General features: G+C 40.3%; 2 protein-coding genes across 7 annotated transcripts in view; one reads left to right on the top strand and one right to left on the bottom strand.

Moving 5' to 3' along the window:
* DHRS9 (dehydrogenase/reductase 9) overlaps positions 1-10,668 on the bottom strand; it is a 38,799-nt gene extending 28,131 nt beyond the window's left edge. Inside the window, exon 1 of the mRNA XM_064451533.1 lies at positions 10,560-10,668. The gene's annotated coding sequence lies outside the window, so the exon portion shown is untranslated. The remainder of the gene's footprint in view (positions 1-10,559) is intronic.
* ABCB11 (ATP binding cassette subfamily B member 11) overlaps positions 1-19,431 on the top strand; it is a 59,105-nt gene that overhangs the window by 12,402 nt on the left and 27,272 nt on the right. For 3 of the 6 annotated variants that reach the window (XM_064451519.1, XM_064451522.1, XM_064451518.1), the window contains exons 3-13: positions 3,452-3,473; positions 4,881-4,928; positions 5,024-5,072; positions 7,009-7,250; positions 8,892-8,979; positions 9,912-10,045; positions 11,913-12,084; positions 13,841-13,965; positions 14,721-14,895; positions 17,210-17,323; positions 19,310-19,420. In XM_064451519.1, coding sequence (XP_064307589.1) covers positions 3,452-3,473; positions 4,881-4,928; positions 5,024-5,072; positions 7,009-7,250; positions 8,892-8,979; positions 9,912-10,045; positions 11,913-12,084; positions 13,841-13,965; positions 14,721-14,895; positions 17,210-17,323; positions 19,310-19,420 — 1,280 coding nt within the window. Of the gene's footprint in view, positions 1-3,451; positions 3,474-4,880; positions 4,929-5,023; positions 5,073-7,008; positions 7,251-7,440; positions 7,460-8,891; positions 8,980-9,911; positions 10,046-11,912; positions 12,085-13,840; positions 13,966-14,720; positions 14,896-17,209; positions 17,324-19,309; positions 19,421-19,431 lie in introns of those variants that run through there. The other 3 variants (XM_064451521.1, XM_064451523.1, XM_064451524.1) reach the window with 3 other exon arrangements.

Here is a 19,431-nt window from a genome sequence, read left to right as displayed (position 1 = left end):
CTGCTTAAGGTAGTAACCAGTTTGTTGAACTGCTAGAGCACCTTTCCCAAAGCAAACATCATTGCTTTAAAAACCTACTGGGATTCTGCTGATTATCTTTTCTGCGCTGTAACCTCCAGTGAGGTTTGTTTCCTGTTGGACAGGAGAGATGCCAATGGACAGGAGAGAGTAGCCAATGTCACTCCAATCTTCAAAAAGGACAAGAAGGAAGACCTGGGAAACTATAGGCCAGTCAGCTTTGCCTCCATGCCTGGAAAGGTGATGGAGCAGTTCATCCTGGAGGTCGTTTCCAGACATGTAGAGGAAAAGGTTATCAGAAGTAGTCAACATGTATTCACCAAGGGAAGATCATGCTTGACCAACCTGATAGCCTTCTATGATGGTGTGACTGGCTGGGTAGATGAAGGGAGAGCAGTGCGTGTTGTCTACCTTGACTTCAGCAAGGCCTTTGATACTGTCTTCCATAGCACCCTCATAGGTAAGCTTAAGAAGTGTGAGTTAGGTGAGTGGACAGTGAGGTGGATTGAGAACTGGCTCAAAAACAGAACTGAGAGGGTCGTGATCAACAGAGCAGAGTCTGGATGGAGTCCTGTCACTAGTGGTGTTCCCCAGGGGTCTGTGCTGGGTCCAGTCCTGTTCAACATATTCATCAATGACCTGGACGATGGAAGAGAGTGTACCCTCAGCAAGTTTGTGGATGATACCAAGCTGGGAGGAGTGGCTGACACACCAGAAGGCTGTGCTGCCATCCAGCGAGACCTGGATAGGCTGGAGATCTGGACCCAGGGGAACCTCATGAAATTCAACAAGAGCAAGTGCAAGGTCCTGCACCTGGGGAGGAACAACCCCATGCACCAGTACAGGTTGTGGGCTGATCTGCTAGAAAGTGGCTCTGTTGAGAAGGACCTGGGAGTGCTGGTGGACAACAAGTTGACCATGAGCCAGCACTGTGCCCTTGTGGCCAAGAAGGCCAATGGTATCCTGGGATGCATTAAAAGGAGTGTGGCCAGCAAGTCAAGGGAGGTTCTCCTCCCTCTCTACTCTGCCCTAATGAGGCCACATCTGGAGTGCTGTGTTCAGTTCTGGGCTCCCCAGTTCCAGGAAGACAGGGAACTGCTTGAGTAAGTCCAGCTGAGAGCTACAAACATGATCAGGGAAGTGGAGCATCTCTCTTGTGAGGAAAGGTTGAGAGACCTGGGTTTGTTCAGCCTGGAGAATAGAAGACTGAGGGTGGGTCTTATCAGTGCTTATAAATATCTAAAGAGTGGGTGTCAAAAGGGTGGGGCCAGACTCTTTTCAGTGGTGCCCAGCGACAGGACAAGGGGCAATGGGCACAAACAGGAGCTCAGGAAGTTCCACCTGAATATGAGGAAAATCTTTTTTACTGTGAGGGTGACAGAGTAGTGGAACAGGCTGGCCAGAGAGGTTGTAGATTCTCCTTCTCTGGAAATATTCAAAACCCATCTGGATGTGTTCCTGTGTCCCCTGCTCTGGGTGTGCCTGCTCATGCAAAGGGTTTGAATGAGATGATCTCCAGAGGTCCCTTCCAACCCCTACTATTCTGTGATTCTGTGAATCAAGTATCAGATCTCCTCAGGCTTAACTTTTACTGTGTTCTTACAATACCTGTTAGAACTCACGTTCTTGGCATAGTTTTTCAGCTTTTCCTTGATTCTGTGCTTTTTTTCAAATTCTAAAATTTCCTTCTTAAATGCCTTAATTCCTTTTTCAGAATTTTTTCAGCATTCAAAGATTACTATAGCTCTTTTATTTATAGTTAATAAATTATTTCATTTTCCCTACCTTCTTTTCTTTTCAATAAAAATAATGTTCTGTCCTCTTTTTCTATTTTTTTTTCAATTTTTGCAGTGTGAACTGTTACTCATCTGTTTCTTTCTTCCAAATTAAGCATAGGTAACGTCATTCCAAATTCTCTTCCTGCTTAAAAACTGCTGGCCCACAAAAGGTGGCCCGCAGTTCCTCACACTCTTGAATGGCATTGATATACTTCTGCTTCCTTCTTCAAGTTCAAAGATTAGGATTTCTTCACCTTTGGACAATGATTATTTTCCTTCTTTAAATTCATTAGACTCAGAAAGCTATTTCACCAGACTCTTTTGTTTGTCCTATTTTCCTCCCAGTAGCCAGCTCCTTCATTTTTCCCAAAACACTGTGCACTACCAGCCTGCAGAGGAAGATTTCTCTAAACCTTGCCTTGTCTAATAAACCCTGGAGAATGTTCTAGGAATGGTTTCAAATCATTACAGCTGTCACCAGCTACCAAACTTAAAAAAACTGCAAACAGATTTTTCTTTTTCCTTTACAACTAGCTATTTTCAATCACCAAATGATTCTTTGTAATTATAATTTTACAAATTAAAACCTTTCTGGAAAACATCTGGGATTCCTGGGATAGACATATGTCCTTATTGAAAGAATCTTTTTACCATGTCTGAGTAACAAACAGAGCAGAATAAAACCAATAGAGTCATTGTTAGGTAAAGCCAAATAAAGTTATCTTATTAACCCCAAAAGCAGATGTAATCAGCTGTTCCCTCAGTCTGAGACTCAGACTGCTTCCATCTAACACTGTTGCCTTGGGAAATGCAAAACCCTAGAGACAGTGGAAAAGCCTTCTTCCATTGGGTAGGAAAATGATGAAGGCAAAATCTGTGGTTGTAGTGATGACTTTGCACCCTCTGTGAAATGTGATGCAAAGTTCCTCTGTTGTTTGCTCTGTGACACAGGCCTGTGCGAGCTCAGTGTTGTGTCACTATATGTGAAGAAAAGAAGGCACTGCTTGAAAAGCATACCATGGTTCTGAACCTGATGCTGAGCTGCCAAGTGCATCGTAAATGAGCAACGTGCATAGGCCCGGTGCCCTTAGATTATCCAAACTGTCCTGTATACATAAAACTAGATCTTTATTCATTGTCATCTCTGTACAGCAAATATATTCTACATCAGCCCTTATGATGACACTTCTTCGGGGCCTGTGCAAACACAAGTTGTACTGTCGGTATGATGCCTTTAACAACATCTCTTGAAAGGGAGCTAAATCCTAACCTGGTCTGGGGACTGAGGAGTTGCCCTACAGCATTATTATATCTTGTAGTATAATTCAGTTTCTCTAAGCTATTGTTCCTTATAGAGTATCCCAAGAATAGACATCAACGTGACGAGTTCATTTTACCCTGCAGGGGCACAGCTGCCCTTCTTCCACAGGATTTGCAGTGTCTATGTTGTTGGAGTGCAAGAGTGAAGAGCTACTGCTCCTCCTTTCATGTCAGTTCACATCCCTGGCTAGATGTATCGGTGGGAATAAGATGCTAATAACTCAGGAATGATCAGATCCCATGGTGTTCTAGTGTTTATTTTTCACATGTCTACAGATTATTATGTACTTTAACAGTAATGATTAACTAGACTGTGCATTTATTTTCCCTAACAGGTAACAGCTTCAAGAAATCAGAGTAAGTCATGTACACAACCAGAGCAATCAGTATTCAAAGAAGTTAATCTTATTGGAACAAATTGATGCATTTATAGAATATATGGTATTTAATGAAAAGCTGTTCTTTAGGAGTTGAACTGCCTTATTTGATGCAACTGACACAGGTAGACCAAAACATTCCTAGAAACCTTTTATGACACTGAGTAATAGCAGCAAAATATGGTCTTTCTTTTGAAAATATTTTTTATATTCAAATTTGACTTCCTTCAGTGCTTTTAGTTTGAGAAATCAGGTTTTCAGGAATTTCAATCAATCTTGATTAATTTCTCTTAAAGCTCAACTGTGAGACTTTAAAATAAAAGGAATTAGCTTGCACCATTTAAGCTTAGATAATAAGATTTAAATGTAGAATTCTAGACAGCTAAGAGCTGAAATTACTTAGAGATCTTGGCCTTCAATTATAATCTGATATTTGAATGGGGTTAAGAGCCTCCCTCTTCCTAGATCTTGAGACAACTCTGTAGCAGGCAAACTAATGTGTGCAGTAATTTATGCCACCTCTTTCTGACGTGGTGTACGTAGTGTGAGAACTACTCCTAGAATGAGGAACCAGGAGTGTCTCTTAATTTTTGTCTTTGTCAGGTTGCCTGTCCCAGAGAGCACCAGACCAGTATTCAAGGTCTACCATGGTCCTCACACATATCTTGAAACACAAATTCTGTTGGACTTTCACATGTAACACACATATGGTCCTACCTGCTACACATCTCAATCTTTCTTCAGGCTTTATAGGATTTGGTTTCTGAAAAAATGTTCATGACACATATAGCTTGAATTCATTTGTTTCATTAAAAAAAAACTATCCAAATTCAAAATCCCTATTCATTCATCACTGAATGTACACAGCTGATGATTGCTTGCCATAGTGTGGGTCCCATCCATAATGGTGCAACTAGTACTTTAGATTTTAACTGATCATACAGAACAGCAACACATAATATGAGCACTGAAAAAAACCTGGTGTGGTAGGATGAGAGATTATACTGCCACTATGGACTTATGAACATACAGGTAATAAAAGAGACAATGGGAACAGGACCTTTCTCTGTCTAGGTCTAGCCAACAATTTGAATGGTAGGTTCTTCTCTAACTGACTCCCATGAACCCACAATCGATATTATAACAACAGTGTTTTGAGGAGCTACTTATAGAACAAAGCATAAACCTTCAGATCATTTTAACCTAACCTCTGTTCCAATCCCTGTCTAAAATTTAAAAGAACCATCAAACCACTGGTTCCAAAGAAATTTGAAAGAAACAGCTTGTCTATTGAAATTCTGGGCAAAGTGTCTCAAATAAAATGCAATTTCAGAGAAGTAACCCAGATAATAAAAGAATTAATGTAAAATCTTATCATTTTTGCTAGGAATTTCTATACATGTGAAGAACCTTTTATAGAGAAGAAAAGTGAAAAGTGAGTTAAGTTCAATTCTGTGTACTATTTTTGCATATAGAACAAAATATGTACTAAAATACAAGTTTATAATTTTACATTTTCTGTTCTTGAAGGTCATCAGAAAAGAAAGAAAACAGTATTCGTGTTGGCTTCTTTCAGCTGGTAATGAAAGCAATGGCTATAAATATTTTATGTGTATTGTGATGCAGAATAAGTGACAATAATCTCTACGGTTGTTTTGGGGAATAGCTGTGACTAAGCTAAGCTTTTAAGGATTAAACCATTTGGCCTGAAGTCCTGCCGTCAAGGTCAATGGGAATTTAATAGAATCCTTTGTCATTTTGTCAGCTTTGTATCAATTATCAATATTTGTGTCATCATTGTCTATTAAACACATTACATTGAACCTGCAGGTAGATATGGGGAAAAGAATTAAGATGCACAGCAGGGATCTAAGTGACCTTGGTTCATTCTTATTTCTGCCAAAAATTTGCTGTGTGATATTTGGCAGATAATTCAGCTCCCTTGTAACTGCCCCATGGATGTTAGAAGATTTGGTAACTACAGAAACATGGGAATGCACAATAGTGTACAATATGTGTAGTGTTTGATGGGTCTTGGAATCCCATAGGATCCATCTAAATTTTAAAATTAATGTAGTAAAGAGATGTCCAACCCAGCAGTTAGCAGCTAAGAGGTTTGATTACTTCTGTTTTCCATGTAGTCTAGGCAATTAGCCTGTAATGTGTCCAGACTAATATGGTCCTGACTGTAGTACTAGGCTAGTGCAGTTACATTCATATGGTTTGTACTCTACCTAGCTAATACTTAGTTGGGTGGAAAGAACCATCTGTCCACAAGGAGAGCTGTGTCTATCAAGCAAAGGGGTTTGAATTCTGTAGCCTGTTTTGCACAGACATTTAAATCCTGAAGTGCAGTTGGTAAACACAGTATGTTTGCATCAGACATGCTGAGAGATAAGATATCACATATCTGCATTTTCTGTGTGTTTTGGTTTGCTTTTTTTTTTTTTAATCAGGGGAATTCCTAGACTTCTTATAAGCAAGGTTTGCAAAACAGCGGTAATGCTACAGTTTTCTTCTGACGTTTTTGGTGGAAAGACCTTTTATTTATTTCTCTTTTATGTTAACTGAGTTGTTTTTCCCTTTATCTTGTCTCTGCCCTTATGTCCCTTTTCCACATGTGCTCCAAATTCCCACCCTTTCTTCTCTTAGACACATTATAGCACCTACAGAACCTGGACAGGTTCTTCAGCAGGCTATTATTACACTATTTCAAAATGTATAGCATTTGATACTGATATTCTGTATGGACAGTTTGATCTATATATTTATGCATGACTTCAACCTGAGAATCAGACTTCACACAGTCATGACAAGGGTAACTTAAATTGCTATATCTTAGCTGTGTCACCAGCTGTGTGTGTGCATGCTCTTGGCCCATGGCAAATGTAAGGTAATAGGACTTAGCTCAATCCTTATTTTACTGCATACTATATTTCTATAAATTTCTCCCAGATTAAGTGCCAATGCACAGTTGCCTGATGCAGCCAACATGTTTTAGGATATTAACTATGAGACCTTGCTCTGAGACATTTAGTTGGCTTTCTACCACAGCACCCCAGACTTTTGAGAAATTGGCTAACTCTCTTCAGAGGCTCTGCTTAATGCCTGAATGCTTTTTCCTCCCTTCCTTCCCACTCTGTCCCCATAGGAAGTCTGCAAAGCAGACTATATGTATGAATTATAATTACTATTATTAATCTTTCAGCTAGTTTCTGGAATTATGATAATGTGGAATGATATTGAGCTATTAATGTTATATGATAATACATTAATTCACATGGTCAGATTCTGCTGTCACCTAAAAGGGAGCTCATAATAATTTATGAGGTTGTAATCACAGGTGCAATTTGATTAAATTGGAGAGAGAGATTGGTCTTCTTTCTGTATTGAGGATAATTCTGAAACTTAGAGATGATTTTGCGTCTGATCCACCTGATTAATGATTTATCAGTATACAACCAGCATGAAGACTGCCTCTCAGCAGAAACCATATTTTTTTCCTGTCTCTTTAGTTTCGATTTTCTTCATCTGTGGAAATTTTAATGATGGTTCTTGGTAGTTTTTGTGCTATTGTTCACGGAGCAGCCCAGCCAGCTGTGTTGCTTGTGTTTGGTGCAATGGCCGACACATTTATTGAATATGACATTGAAATGCAAGAGCTTAAAGACCCAGGCAAGACCTGTGTAAATAACACCATAGTGTGGATTAATGGTACTATTCATCAGAATGAGAAGAACACCACAGTAAGATGTGGGTAAGTAGCAGAGGTATTTGTATTTGTTTCTTTTCCTTTGTTATGGCTTGTTGGAGAATGCATTGCTAGTGGAAGTCCACTTCAGCCTTTAAAACTTACATAAGGCAGAAAAGGGGCATGGTTTTTGTTACAGAGTCCTGTTTCTGAGCTGGAGATATTACCTGGAGGGACAGAAGGTCAACTTGGGCCTTGATCTTTCAGCTATAGATGTAAGCAAGGATATTCTTTGATGATGATTGTTCTGATAACAGATGTATCTGCTACACATCTGAGTTCATTAATCTGTTTTCTCTGATGACAGTGTAGGTAATAATGACTTCTGGTCATTCTGGTTGGGATGTACGTACCTATAGTTGCCTGCTGGTTTCTGAGCAAGTTAGCTAAACTTTAGTTATTGAAGAGAAAAGAGCACTTCTAGGGTGCAATTAATCTTAGTTTATGGGAGATGTCAAAGGCAGGTCAGATGAACTGCCCTGTACGAGTGCCTGTTTCTTTCCATTGACTATAATAAATGGAGTCCAGATGATTAATTCAGATACAGGTATCTATCAAAGCCAAATCTGAACCTTTAGCCTTTCCTAAGGCTGGTTTTTCAGTGCATCATTCTAAGAGTTTTCTAATCTCTGAGTGACATTTAATTAGATATTTAATTAGAATTAAAGTTACTTGTCTAAAGGTCTCTGAAATTCAGAGCATATGGGAAGTGATTCACATTCCTATGTATAGGTGACTGAGGCCAAATTATTTGCTCAAGGCTGTCCAAGCCAGCCCTCCAAGATGGGGCTTGCAGACAGAATGCAGGATTTGCTACAGACCTCTGTTCCTCTGAAGCAGCAACTATGCACCAGGCAGGATACATTAAAGCATTAAAAATGGTACTATCTGTGTCAGGCACCAGTTTCTGTGATTGTTTTTTGTGAGAGATCAGGTCAGGTGCATAGTGTTCCCTTTTGGCTTAAAATTTCAGTGTACCAAATTCTGCGTAAACAGAGTAAAATTTGCTGTCTGCAGGATATTTTGAAGAAATTGTCTAAAAGCATAACCAATAATGACCTGAAATGCCTATTTCAAAGTAATCTAAATGCAATAGCAGCAACTCAATGCCCTTCACTGATATTAGGAGTAATTTAATACTCCTACTTGAGTTAAAGAAATTATCATTTCGGATTAGCAAGTTTATGGTACAAAGTAATACTTGAATTGACTTTAGCAGCCCTCCTTTCTCTCTGTAAAGCACTGTTTAAATCTGAGTGTTATTAATTGTAACGGCACAAAGCAAGTGCATTCAACATCTAATGAAAACTTGTTGGGCAGCTCTTCCTTGAAACACCCTCTCACCTGTGCTCTTTCAGAGCATGCAGTCTGATGGGGTTTCTCAGGGACTGCAGGGTTGCTCCAGGACAGCAGAGCACTCCCTGGTACCTGCCAGCACCCTACCCCTGTGCAACAGGGAGGGCAAGCAAAGCAGCCACTGCTAGTGGTAGCCTCACTACTGGGAAACAATGCCTCTGTTACCAAAGCAAGCTGGCTTGCCAGCTGATGTGACTCTAACTTGAAGAAGCACCAGATTAAAAATCTGTGAGAAACTTCAAATGGTATTGCTAACTCCTTTTTTTTTTTTCCCTCCTCCTTTTTTTTCAGACTGCTGGACATTGAACAAGAAATGACCAAGTTTGCAAGTTACTATGCAGGAATTGGTTGTGCTGTACTTGTGTTAGGATACCTCCAAGTCAGTATTTTGTTCTCTATTTTGATTTCAAAGTTTAAATTGCTAAAAAAAAGTTTATAATAATTATGTTCCCTTTAACTGCTTAGTCAGTTGCCCATTTGAGCAAAGCAGATGCTTTCAGTTCTTATTCTGTCAGCTGAAATAGGTTAGCTCTGGCAACCTGAGACCTCCTTGGATTTGTGCATGCATACCTTTGTAGAGGATGTGTTTTACCCATTGAGATGAATGCATGCTGCTCCTTTCACACCACAAGAAATACTTGCTCAAGTATGGTTACAGTGGAATATGCCACCACATGCCCTCCCAGAATAACAGCTGAAGGGCATGCAGATTACCACTAGGCATCTCAACTGTGTTGAGCCCTGTGTTTCTGTTATAAGATATTACAGAATAATACTAGTGTAAAACTAGTGTTGGAGAACTACAACACCCTATATATTCTGTAGTGATGGTTCAATCATTATGACTGAGATGAGCCACAAGCTTGGATGACCCCTGCATAACCTGCTAAAGGGTCCACTGCTTTTGAAGCTTTTTATAATCACAAAAATGACTTGTCGTTCTCCTTCCTGGAAACTATCCCAGAGTTTTGCTGAGGTAGGATGGCTGCCATCCCTATATTACTTACAGCTGTAGATGGAAACATTTTTGTTCATATGATATTCATGTAACAGCACGAGTAATTCCGCTTGCATCTCTTCTCAGTCTACCAGAACTGAGACAAATGCTTGATCCAGAGCCTTTATAAAATTGTTGGATTATTTAAAGATCAAAGACATCTGTGACATGTCTGTGTAGCTAGAATATTTTTTACCTGAATAGTAATCTTATCAATAGCCAAATTCCCATTTTAGCCAAATTGTTTTTTCCCATTTGTTGGGAGTAGAAAGACTTTTTACTATGATTTATCAGCCACATTATGCTCTTCCCAGATCTGCTTTTGGGTTCTGGCTGCAGCTCGTCAGATACAGAAAATCAGGAAAGCTTATTTCAGGAAAGTAATGCGAATGGATATAGGCTGGTTTGACTGTACATCTGTAGGAGAACTGAACACCCGAATTTCTGAGTAAGTAATGTAGAAAAAACATATGCTACAGAGAACATTTTGCACTTCCTTCCAAACACAACAGAGTGCCAATATCTAGGCGTTTGACAAACACATTCTAATATAAAATACAGCTATGTTCCTGGGAGCAGGGACCAGGCTGATTATCTCCCCCACCTTCAAACTGAGTGCCATAACTGTTAAGTCACAATTATTTCCCTTTTGTGCCTTGTCTGTCAGTAAACGTGGGTTTTTTTTTTGTTGTTGTTGGGTTTTGGCGATCGGGTTGGTTTTGGTTTGGTTTTTTTTTTTGCCAGCTTGTCCTATCCTTTCCTTCTCCTCATATGCCCAGTCCTTTCAGAGCAATCTGTAATTTGGTTGCCACTGCATACTCCCCTGAGGCTAGAGATGTAGGTTTGAACCCTCTCTCACTTCCCAGAAAGGAAAATTACATTAGGGGCACATATCTGTTTGCTTTTAAAAGAGAAGAGTGAGCCTTGCTTAATCTTCTGCTAAAGAAGGTACAAGCACCTACCTTTAGAAAGGGACCCAGGGTAGACGGAGAAGCCTTCTTAACCTGCGTAAACATTTAGCCCTGAGAAAAGCGGAGTTTAAGGCTTGCTTCTTTTCTTAGTTGTTCCTGTTTACAGGATGAGAGCAGCTGCGGCGTGAACATGCCGACTCTAGGTGGCTCCCTGTTCTCAGTCGTGCCTGCTTGATAGTAGTCACATCTGCAGAAGATTTTTCCGTAGTTGAAGGGGATTTTATTTGTCTTTACTCACTGCTGGTGTTATCTATGACTTTCTGTAGTGTTCTTTTTATGAGGAATAAATGCCAAATGTAAGCTGCTGTAAAGAATGTCTCTGGCAAAAAATAGGAACTGAGCATGTATTTATCTAATAAATAACACTTAGTTCCCTGTTTTTTTGAACAAATTGTCCTGCACCTACAAAAGGCTTGCTGCTGCAAAAACATTCTCCATAAGAAATATAAACAAGTTCTTCAACTCAACACTCTTAAATTTTTCAATACAGAACTGTAATTTAACTTGATATATCAATGAGCTAGCAACTTTGCACTTTAAACCTCAACGTCATTTGTTCCTAACTTATTCCAAGAGTTTCCAGTTCTTCTAATCTCAGGGGTGAGGTAGTAGCCAAGAGTGGCAGAAGTATAATGACTGTTTTGCTTTAAAACACTTTTTCTGTGCTGGCAGTGCATAAGAGAACAAATAAACTCTGCAACTGCCTAGAGGCTGAACAATGTTAACTGCTACACCACTGTCCCCCCATGTGATAGAGCTGTCATGTTTTCCCACTGCCCCAGTGACAAAGTAGCTCTCCTCAGTTTTCCCACTCTCCCTCTTATTTAAAGAACAAACTACCTGATAGGGTGGAGAGAGGAGCCAGGAGGTGATGGAAGGTGGAACTAGAAGGGAGTTACAGCCCTCCTCTCTTTTTCTGTCCCCGCAAGGGGAGTGGTACATCCTCAATGCCCCATGGAATGCCATATCTGCTATACTGTTTTTCCATTATCAGATAGCTGCATCCAGCTGGGATGTGTCTGCCCCCTATTTTGAATCAGCTGGGGCACAGCAGTAAGAATGAGCTAGTGAATGAGTCTGCTGGCAGGACAACTTTTCCTGGGAAAAGATAGTATCTTCTCTGCATTATTCACACAAAAAAGCCTTCTGCCATTGCAAGGGCACCAGGTTTTCTCACTGTAGCCTAGGTTCTTTGGAAGGGATGATGGTGGAAAGAATAGGGGTGAGGAAGGGCCCTTTCCAAGGGAAAGCAACTAACCCAAATATGGTGAAGACCTACCACACAAAATCATCACCTTCACCAATCTTCTGTTGTTTTTTGTTGTTTGTTTTATTTTTTCCCAGTGATGTTAACAAAATTAATGAGGCTATTGCTGACCAAGTACCAATCTTTATTCAGCGTTTAACCACCTTTGTATGTGGATTCCTACTGGGATTTGTCAGTGGCTGGAAATTGACCTTGGTTATCATTGCAGTCAGCCCTCTGCTTGGGGTTGGAGCGGCTGTCTATGGCTTGGTAAGTGAATTGTGAGAGGTTCGTGTTGAGATATGATGAGCAGGGAAGGTCATGCCACAGAGCTGGGAGGATTCATGGAAGAGAAGGCTATTACACCCCTTGAAAGTCAAGAGAGGCAGATTATGGTCACAGCAGCACTGGGGGGTGGGCAAGTGGGGAGGTGGGCTTTGCTCCTGCTTTGCTTATCCTGATTCCCAGAATAATATATTCTGTTTCTAAGACAGGAGGCTAAGCATATCTTCTATTAGGTCCTGTGGATGGATATTATGGTTGCTGAGACCAGAACCTAGCCTATACCTTCTCTCTATTACTACACACCTGGTTTACATGGTTACTAGACACGGGGCTTAATTTCTTTTTGTCAGTTAGGGGCCTTTAGGAATGATCAAGTTTTGGGGCTGTAAAATAGTTGAAAACAACTGCTCAAACTTACCTCAAGCTGTCCCCACTCCTGGCAGCTGCGTGTCCTCTCCCAGTTGTTCCTGTTCTGCTTCTCCACCCGTTCCCTACCAACTCCCTGTTGCTGTGCAGAGGAAGGGCAGTGAAGAAGGAAGCTGCAGGATCCTCTGACCTCCCACACCCAGCAGGGCTGGGCAGTTCCTGCTCCTCCTCTGCCCTCTCTCACACTCTGCTCTTTCATTGGGCTCAGCCCTTTGGCTATCTCGCTTCTTCCACATCAAGAACAGCTTGCTATAATTTTGCTGTCAAACCTCTAATGTAACTCTGACTAATTTCTCATCTTCCTGCTCTCCTTTAGCACCTTGTGCTGGCTGTAAGTAGATGACATGCATAATGACTCAGTGTGAAGTGGGAGAGCAGAATCCTGGCAGGGAATAAAATAAATCCCAAAATGCCTCTTCCCTTCATTTGCAAATTCTTTCTGAGCTCATTCCCCTTATATGTTTGTAATTTTCCCCCTTTCCATTTTTATTTCTCTGTCCCCATCTCTTTCCTTTCACATACCTGCTGTTAAGTGTTTTCTTCTTATGAACATTTCAAGCCCAAATCTTGTTTTTTACTGTAAAGAAACCAGACCCAAGGTCAATCCAGCCTGGTTTCCTGTCTCCAAAAGTAGCTAATAGATGCCTGGGGTAGAGTATTTGAAGAGAGAAAACAAATAATGACATTTTACAATTTCTAGTTATATCTCATTCCCAAGCCAATGTGGTATCCTTGTGTAGAATTGTACATGGCTACCTTTACTTCCATTAATTTGAGCATTTTTTGAGCCTAAGTAAGCTTTTGGCATCCAGTGTGCTCTCCGCTGCTATGTAGAGACCTGTTTGCTGTCAGCCCAAGAAACAAAGCACAGTGGTGGGCAACATTTGTTTCCATTTGCCCCCATCAGTATCATTACCTCTTCTTCCTGAAGCTGGGCTCTGCAACAATGGCTAAACGGATGCTCTTGCAGCTTATGCTCCCCCTTCCTCCCACAATGCACAAACCCTCAGTCTGCTTAAGCACAGTTAGCAGCAGAAAGAGAGGGAGGGAAAGCAGGTGTTGTCAGCCGCTCTTTCCATCTACCTGGTGCAGAGCCAAGGGGATAACTGTTCTGCAAAACATATGCTACAGAGGTATATGCCCCAATACGAGAAGACAGAAGTCTTCGAGTATGCAGCGCACCTAATAAAAGCCTGCTCAGAGTGGAGGAGGTGACCTCAGGCAGAGCAGACAAAGCAGAGTGACAGCACTGCTTATGCTGTCCTTGTCTGTACCTACAGTTCAGGTTTAACCAGCAGTTCTTATGTTTTTGTAGGCTGTGGCAAAACTAACAGGCCGAGAATTACAGGCTTATGCAAAAGCTGGAGCTGTGGCTGATGAAGTGCTCTCATCCATCAGAACAGTGGCTGCTTTTGGTGGGGAGAAGAAAGAAATTGAAAGGTTTGTTTGGACAACGTTAAGGTCTCTAATTTCTTTTTCCTGTAGCAACATAACACTGTAATGCACTTTGGAGTCATGGCAATAGGTCTCTAAATTCTACAATGACCATTTGTAACCTGTGCGAATCATATGCATGTATGTTACAGAAATTTAGGTTTCAAATGACATTACATATGCAAAACCAGTTTCATAATTCAGTCAATCAGTGAAATAAAACATCAGCAATACTATCCGCAAGTCATTCCCACTTGTAGGAACATACTGTAAAATTTTCCCCTAAACTTTGTCTGATATATCACTTTTGCAGCACATCGGAAAACTTTGGGTACTTTCAAGCTAAGTAAGAGAACTAGTTCCAGCAAGACATAATGATTTGATGATGATAAGCTGTAAATTTCTCTTAAATTTGTTTAAAGCAGAACAAGACTGTAGGACTTGCTCTTAAGTGTTGGCTAAATTCTCACATCCTGTGTCACTCTGCTAAAATCCCAAACCCGAAGGTGAGGTATCTGCAGCGAGTGTGGCTTTTCTTATGCTTATTACACTAGAACATACAAGGATTTAATGATCTGGGATCATTGCTGGTTTCAGCAGTGTTTTTTCACTTCAGAATGAGAGGTATCAACCTTATGTGGACCCACAGTTAACTGTAGTATAGCCAGTCATTGAAGACGCCTCATTCTGTTGGTCTTTGCTTATTTTGAATTTTCTATAGAATTCATTTAATCCCCTTTTATTTTCCTCTCTTTCTACAGATACGATAAGAATCTGGTGTTTGCTCAGCGCTGGGGAATTCGAAAAGGAATAATAATGGGATTATTCACTGGTTACATGTGGTTTATAATTTTCCTGTGTTATGCATTAGCCTTTTGGTATGGCTCTAAACTTGTCCTTGAAGAAGAGGAGTATTCACCTGGCACTCTTCTGCAGGTACCCATCATAGCTTGATGCAACTTTTCTGGACTGTTTCTTAAAACATTAGTTCTGGAACACATATTTGTACTGTTATGGTATCTGGTGGCTCAGTAGAAACAAACACTATATGTGTCTTTTAAAGATCATTATTCAGTATATGTATGAAAGTATATGACACAATTGGACAAGATTAAAAAAACCCACACATGATTATTTTAAAGATCTGAAATGCTGCCTACTGAGGTACTGCTTTCATTTGGGACCCTGCTAGACAATGGGCAGAGGCCTGAAACTAGCTTTCCCATTTTGTGGGTCAGCATGTGGCTTCTGGGATATTGGCTTCTCTGAAGAACTTACCTGGTGATGAAAACCCCCACTGTGGTAAAGAGAAACCTGACCAAAGAAAGTTTTATCAAATCTAACCTCTCTCTCATGAACAGTTTCTGTTCCTTTGAATCACCATTTCCTGTTGCTAATTGCCCACCCAGCTCTCTAGATGACAAAGAACATGTAAACATGTATTCTGATTAAACCCAAACATGGCTGTGGCCTCTGCAGCATACATAAAAAACCCATACTAACCTGCATGGCACTCGTGTCCACTTCTGCGCAGTAGATGCTTTAGGCACTGATGACCTAAATGCAAAAAAACCCAACATCTACAGATATTTTGGTTTTTTTGCTTTAAGCCAGGACGGCCCAAATGGCAGGGTCCAGTCCAGACCCAGAGGAAATTTTTCCTGAACCTTAATAAGTCCTGGGTGTTCTGATTAAACATCTATGTCTGATCCTTCTCTGCCTGTTGCACACCATGAGAGCTCCCAACCACCAGCAGCATGCAGTGCAAAACTTCCTGTTAAATGGAGCTTGGTAAATTGCTCTGAGACCACTGTAAAATTGAGTCATTCTGTTCAAGGAGGATGTCCCTCACAGGAAATCATTTGCAACTGCTCTTGACACCAGTAGTTGATACAAGGTAGTGCTGTGAAAAACAAAGTGAGCAATTTCCTTGCCTTGCATATAACTATAGTTCAGTGCTCCCAAATGACAAATGGCAAACTGTGGGGAGCTACCCTGTAGCTGAAAAATTGCAGCTGTCAATAGAGAGACTCTCCTTTATGCTCCCCTTCCTCACTCAGTTTCTAGCCATCTTTCTTGTACTTTATATCTTCTATCATACAATCCTAGTCTGGCAAGGGGGAGGAGGGGAGGATTTGTAAATACAAAACATTTAAATATGCTTTTCCTGGTTTCTGAAAGACTGGCTTGTACCAGACGTACAGCATTGAGATACACTAAGCATTGCTTTCCCTCCTTCTTCTATCAGATGTACAGAGCCTAATCCCTCATGTTCATGATGGATTCTGACATGAATATAACCTACTTGCTTTGGGACTCATTCACACAAGAAAATTAGTTTGTAGTAAAGCTGAGTATGAACTTATGGCATGATCTGTACATCACAGTGCAGATTTTTGTAGTGCACAGTATGTGTACAGTAGATTTCTTCCACTTTAGCCATGGGATTATTCTCAGGAAACATCACTATGAAGCAAGGGAGAATGGAGTACTGAGTACTTTTATTTCTTTCTCAACAGTAGTGTTTCCTTATACACCATTTATCCTGACTACTGTTTTGTATTCAAAAGGTTGGCTGAGTCCTTGATTGCTTCTTAGCAGAATTATCAGATACTGCCAAACTACAACAAAGGATTACATACCAGTTCTCCTAAAGCTCAGGGTGAACGTTCAAACTATCAGCCACAAGAAAGCAAAAATGGACCAAAAGCCTCCACCAAAGACATTATCCAAAGGTTTACAATCTGCTCTGCCAAACCACCTCTGTAACTGAAAAACTAAGGAGGAATAAAGCAGAGTAAATTCTAGGAAAAAAAAAATGTTCATTCTGACAAGCACACGCTGGTATATTAGCACTGAGAAGAGTAAGCTATACTTACAATACAATGCAGCTTACTCCTTGTTGTAAAAAACAGACAATGCATTTGCATGTGTGTGGTAGTTAAGTGGCACCTCAGTAAATTTACCTAAGTAAATATCTGGGTGCACATGTTTTTCAGCCAGGGGAAATATGAGATAAGTTGGTTTACTTCAGCCTGGAAGTAAAGTTGTGAAAGACAGTGAAAATCCCTTCTAAGATGCATTTCTTTTCTTTCTTGTGGGCTAATTATGCTCACATAGTGAATCACTGCAGCTCAGCTGATATACAAGAAGTCATTAATGCACTGTAGTTTGATTTGCCTGTCTAAGCTCTAAACTGTAACAAAAATGTGATGCCATATTTTGTTAATTTCTTTTTCCACTTCTTCAGGTTTTCTTTGGTGTTTTAGTAGGAGCTTTAAATCTTGGCCAGGCATCTCCCTGTCTGGAAGCCTTTGCCACTGGTCGTGGGGCTGCAGGAAACATTTTTGAAACAATAGATAAAGTAAGTAATGAATTTCTAAGCTGTGTCACTTTGTAGTGGGAAAATAATTAAATAAACCTCAAATGGTAGTCGTTTTATGTGCTGTGTAAATGAGGAAAAATTAGTATAATTAAAGAAAAAATTGACTGTGCAATAGAAAGCTCTAGTGGCATGCACACGGGATTAGAGACGGTGTTGAACAGATTTCTTAAGTGGCCTGTTTCTGAATAATGAAGTTTTCCCTCAGCTATTGCTGTTTCTTACTCCCATTTCCCCTCCTGTATAATTACTGATCAGTGCTGACCCATGGAAAGTATACAGACAGGCAGCAATAGTCACCTTGCAGCCAAGCCTGCAGCAAGCATCTAGCTCTCAGCCTCCAGGTGGCATCAAAAGATGTGGCTTTATTGGCATTAGTGGCAAAGGTGGCTTCTGTCACCTGTCCCAGAAACCCCCCCAAGTTAAAACGAGACCAAACGAGCACAGCCACTGGTCACGCAACAGTCATAATGTTAATCACAATGTTATCTAGACAGATAGATATTCGAAATAAGGTTATATGAGAAAGTCTGGGAGCCACTGGCATTTATTGATGAGGATTTATTTCTATATCTGTATAAATTTAGTGGTTGGCAAAATACTGCTGATTTCTTAGCAGTACGTAGCACCTCTGTTCATTGACAAGCTTTATTGTGCTAAAAGCTGTGTAAACCCATTAAAATGCTGCTTGTCTTTTACAGAGCACATAAGGGTATATAAAGAAGGCTAGAGGGGCTGTGGTAATGCTAGTGGACTTTTTAGTAACCCTTCAATGTTCTATAATAATGATAACACATATGTTGTATCAACACACTTCATAAGCTAAAGCTCTAAGATAAACTCAAAAAGATGAATAAGGAAAGAGTATTTAAAAGAAAAACTTAAAAAGCACAGAAGAGTTGCAACAGTATGAATTAATCACAAAATTCAAGACAAGGCTGAGTCAGATAACCTTAGGGGGAAAAAGGCAAACTAAAGTGAGATTTCATCTGTCTAGAGAAAGGGTGACAAAATTAGATCCATCTGCTTGCTGCATTTGTAGATTTGTGATTAGACAGTAAAAACACAGCTCTGCCCTGATATAGATTTTTTTTTCTGGCACTAAACTTACAGCCATGCTGAGGTTCCCATTTGCAGGATGAGTGAAGCTTTTCTTCATAGCTTAGTATCCGAATTTAAGTAAGATATATTCCTAAAGAGGGACCAATCTTTTAGCTGTGCTTAACACCTTAGAACACGCACATTTCTCATATTAAAATTCCCTTCAATCTGTTAGGCTACATAAAAAATCATGCACATTTCAGTTATCAAATATTGGTGGTGCTATAGCTTTAATTCATTCTCTGTGTTCTATGTTTCAAAAATCTATCCTTAGAAAATTTGATTTCTTCAGGATTCCTCAAATTTCTCTTAGATCTCTGCTCATGTCTAGCAGTCCACAATACTCAAGGCCTGGCCAAAAGAATGTGGGAAAACTTCACATTATGATTCCAGTTCTTAGGACTGGGTGTGCAAGGACGGCTGTTTTAAAGGCAAAGTGGTAAAGCATGTAGATTTGCAGCAATGAATGGGTTTTTCAGTGCTCTAGGAGTTTATATGAGTGAAGTAGTGCCATTTTATTCCTGAGGAGCTGGCTAAATTAACTTAGTCAAAATGCCTCACTCAGTCAGCTACTTCTGTTGTTTCAGCAAAAACCAGTTGAGTGGTTGACTGTGGTAACTGTAGTAAAGCTAAAATGAGAAGAGAGTGCACTCATCCTGCCCGTACTACCACCCACCAGTGACAATTCTCCCATCATTGTGTCCTTCAATATTGCGTACCTTACCTGCCAGCCCTGGCCCGCTCGTTGCAGCCAAGTGCTGTTCAAACAGAAGTGCCATGGCTTTGTATGATATTGGGAATATTTATCTACTGCAGCAGTGTTGGCTGTTTAACAGCAAATAAATAATGCAATAAATTCTGTCCTAGAAACCCACCATTGACTGCTTGTCAGAAGATGGCTACAAGCTGGATAAAGTCCGAGGTGAAATTGAATTTCATAATGTGACATTCCATTATCCCTCCAGACCAGACATAAAGGTAATTATTAA

The sequence above is a fragment of the Phalacrocorax carbo genome, chromosome 5, assembly GCF_963921805.1.
Source record: "Phalacrocorax carbo chromosome 5, bPhaCar2.1, whole genome shotgun sequence".
NCBI classification, from domain to species: Eukaryota; Metazoa; Chordata; class Aves; order Suliformes; family Phalacrocoracidae; genus Phalacrocorax; species Phalacrocorax carbo.
This window is presented reverse-complemented; position numbering and strand designations above follow the sequence as displayed.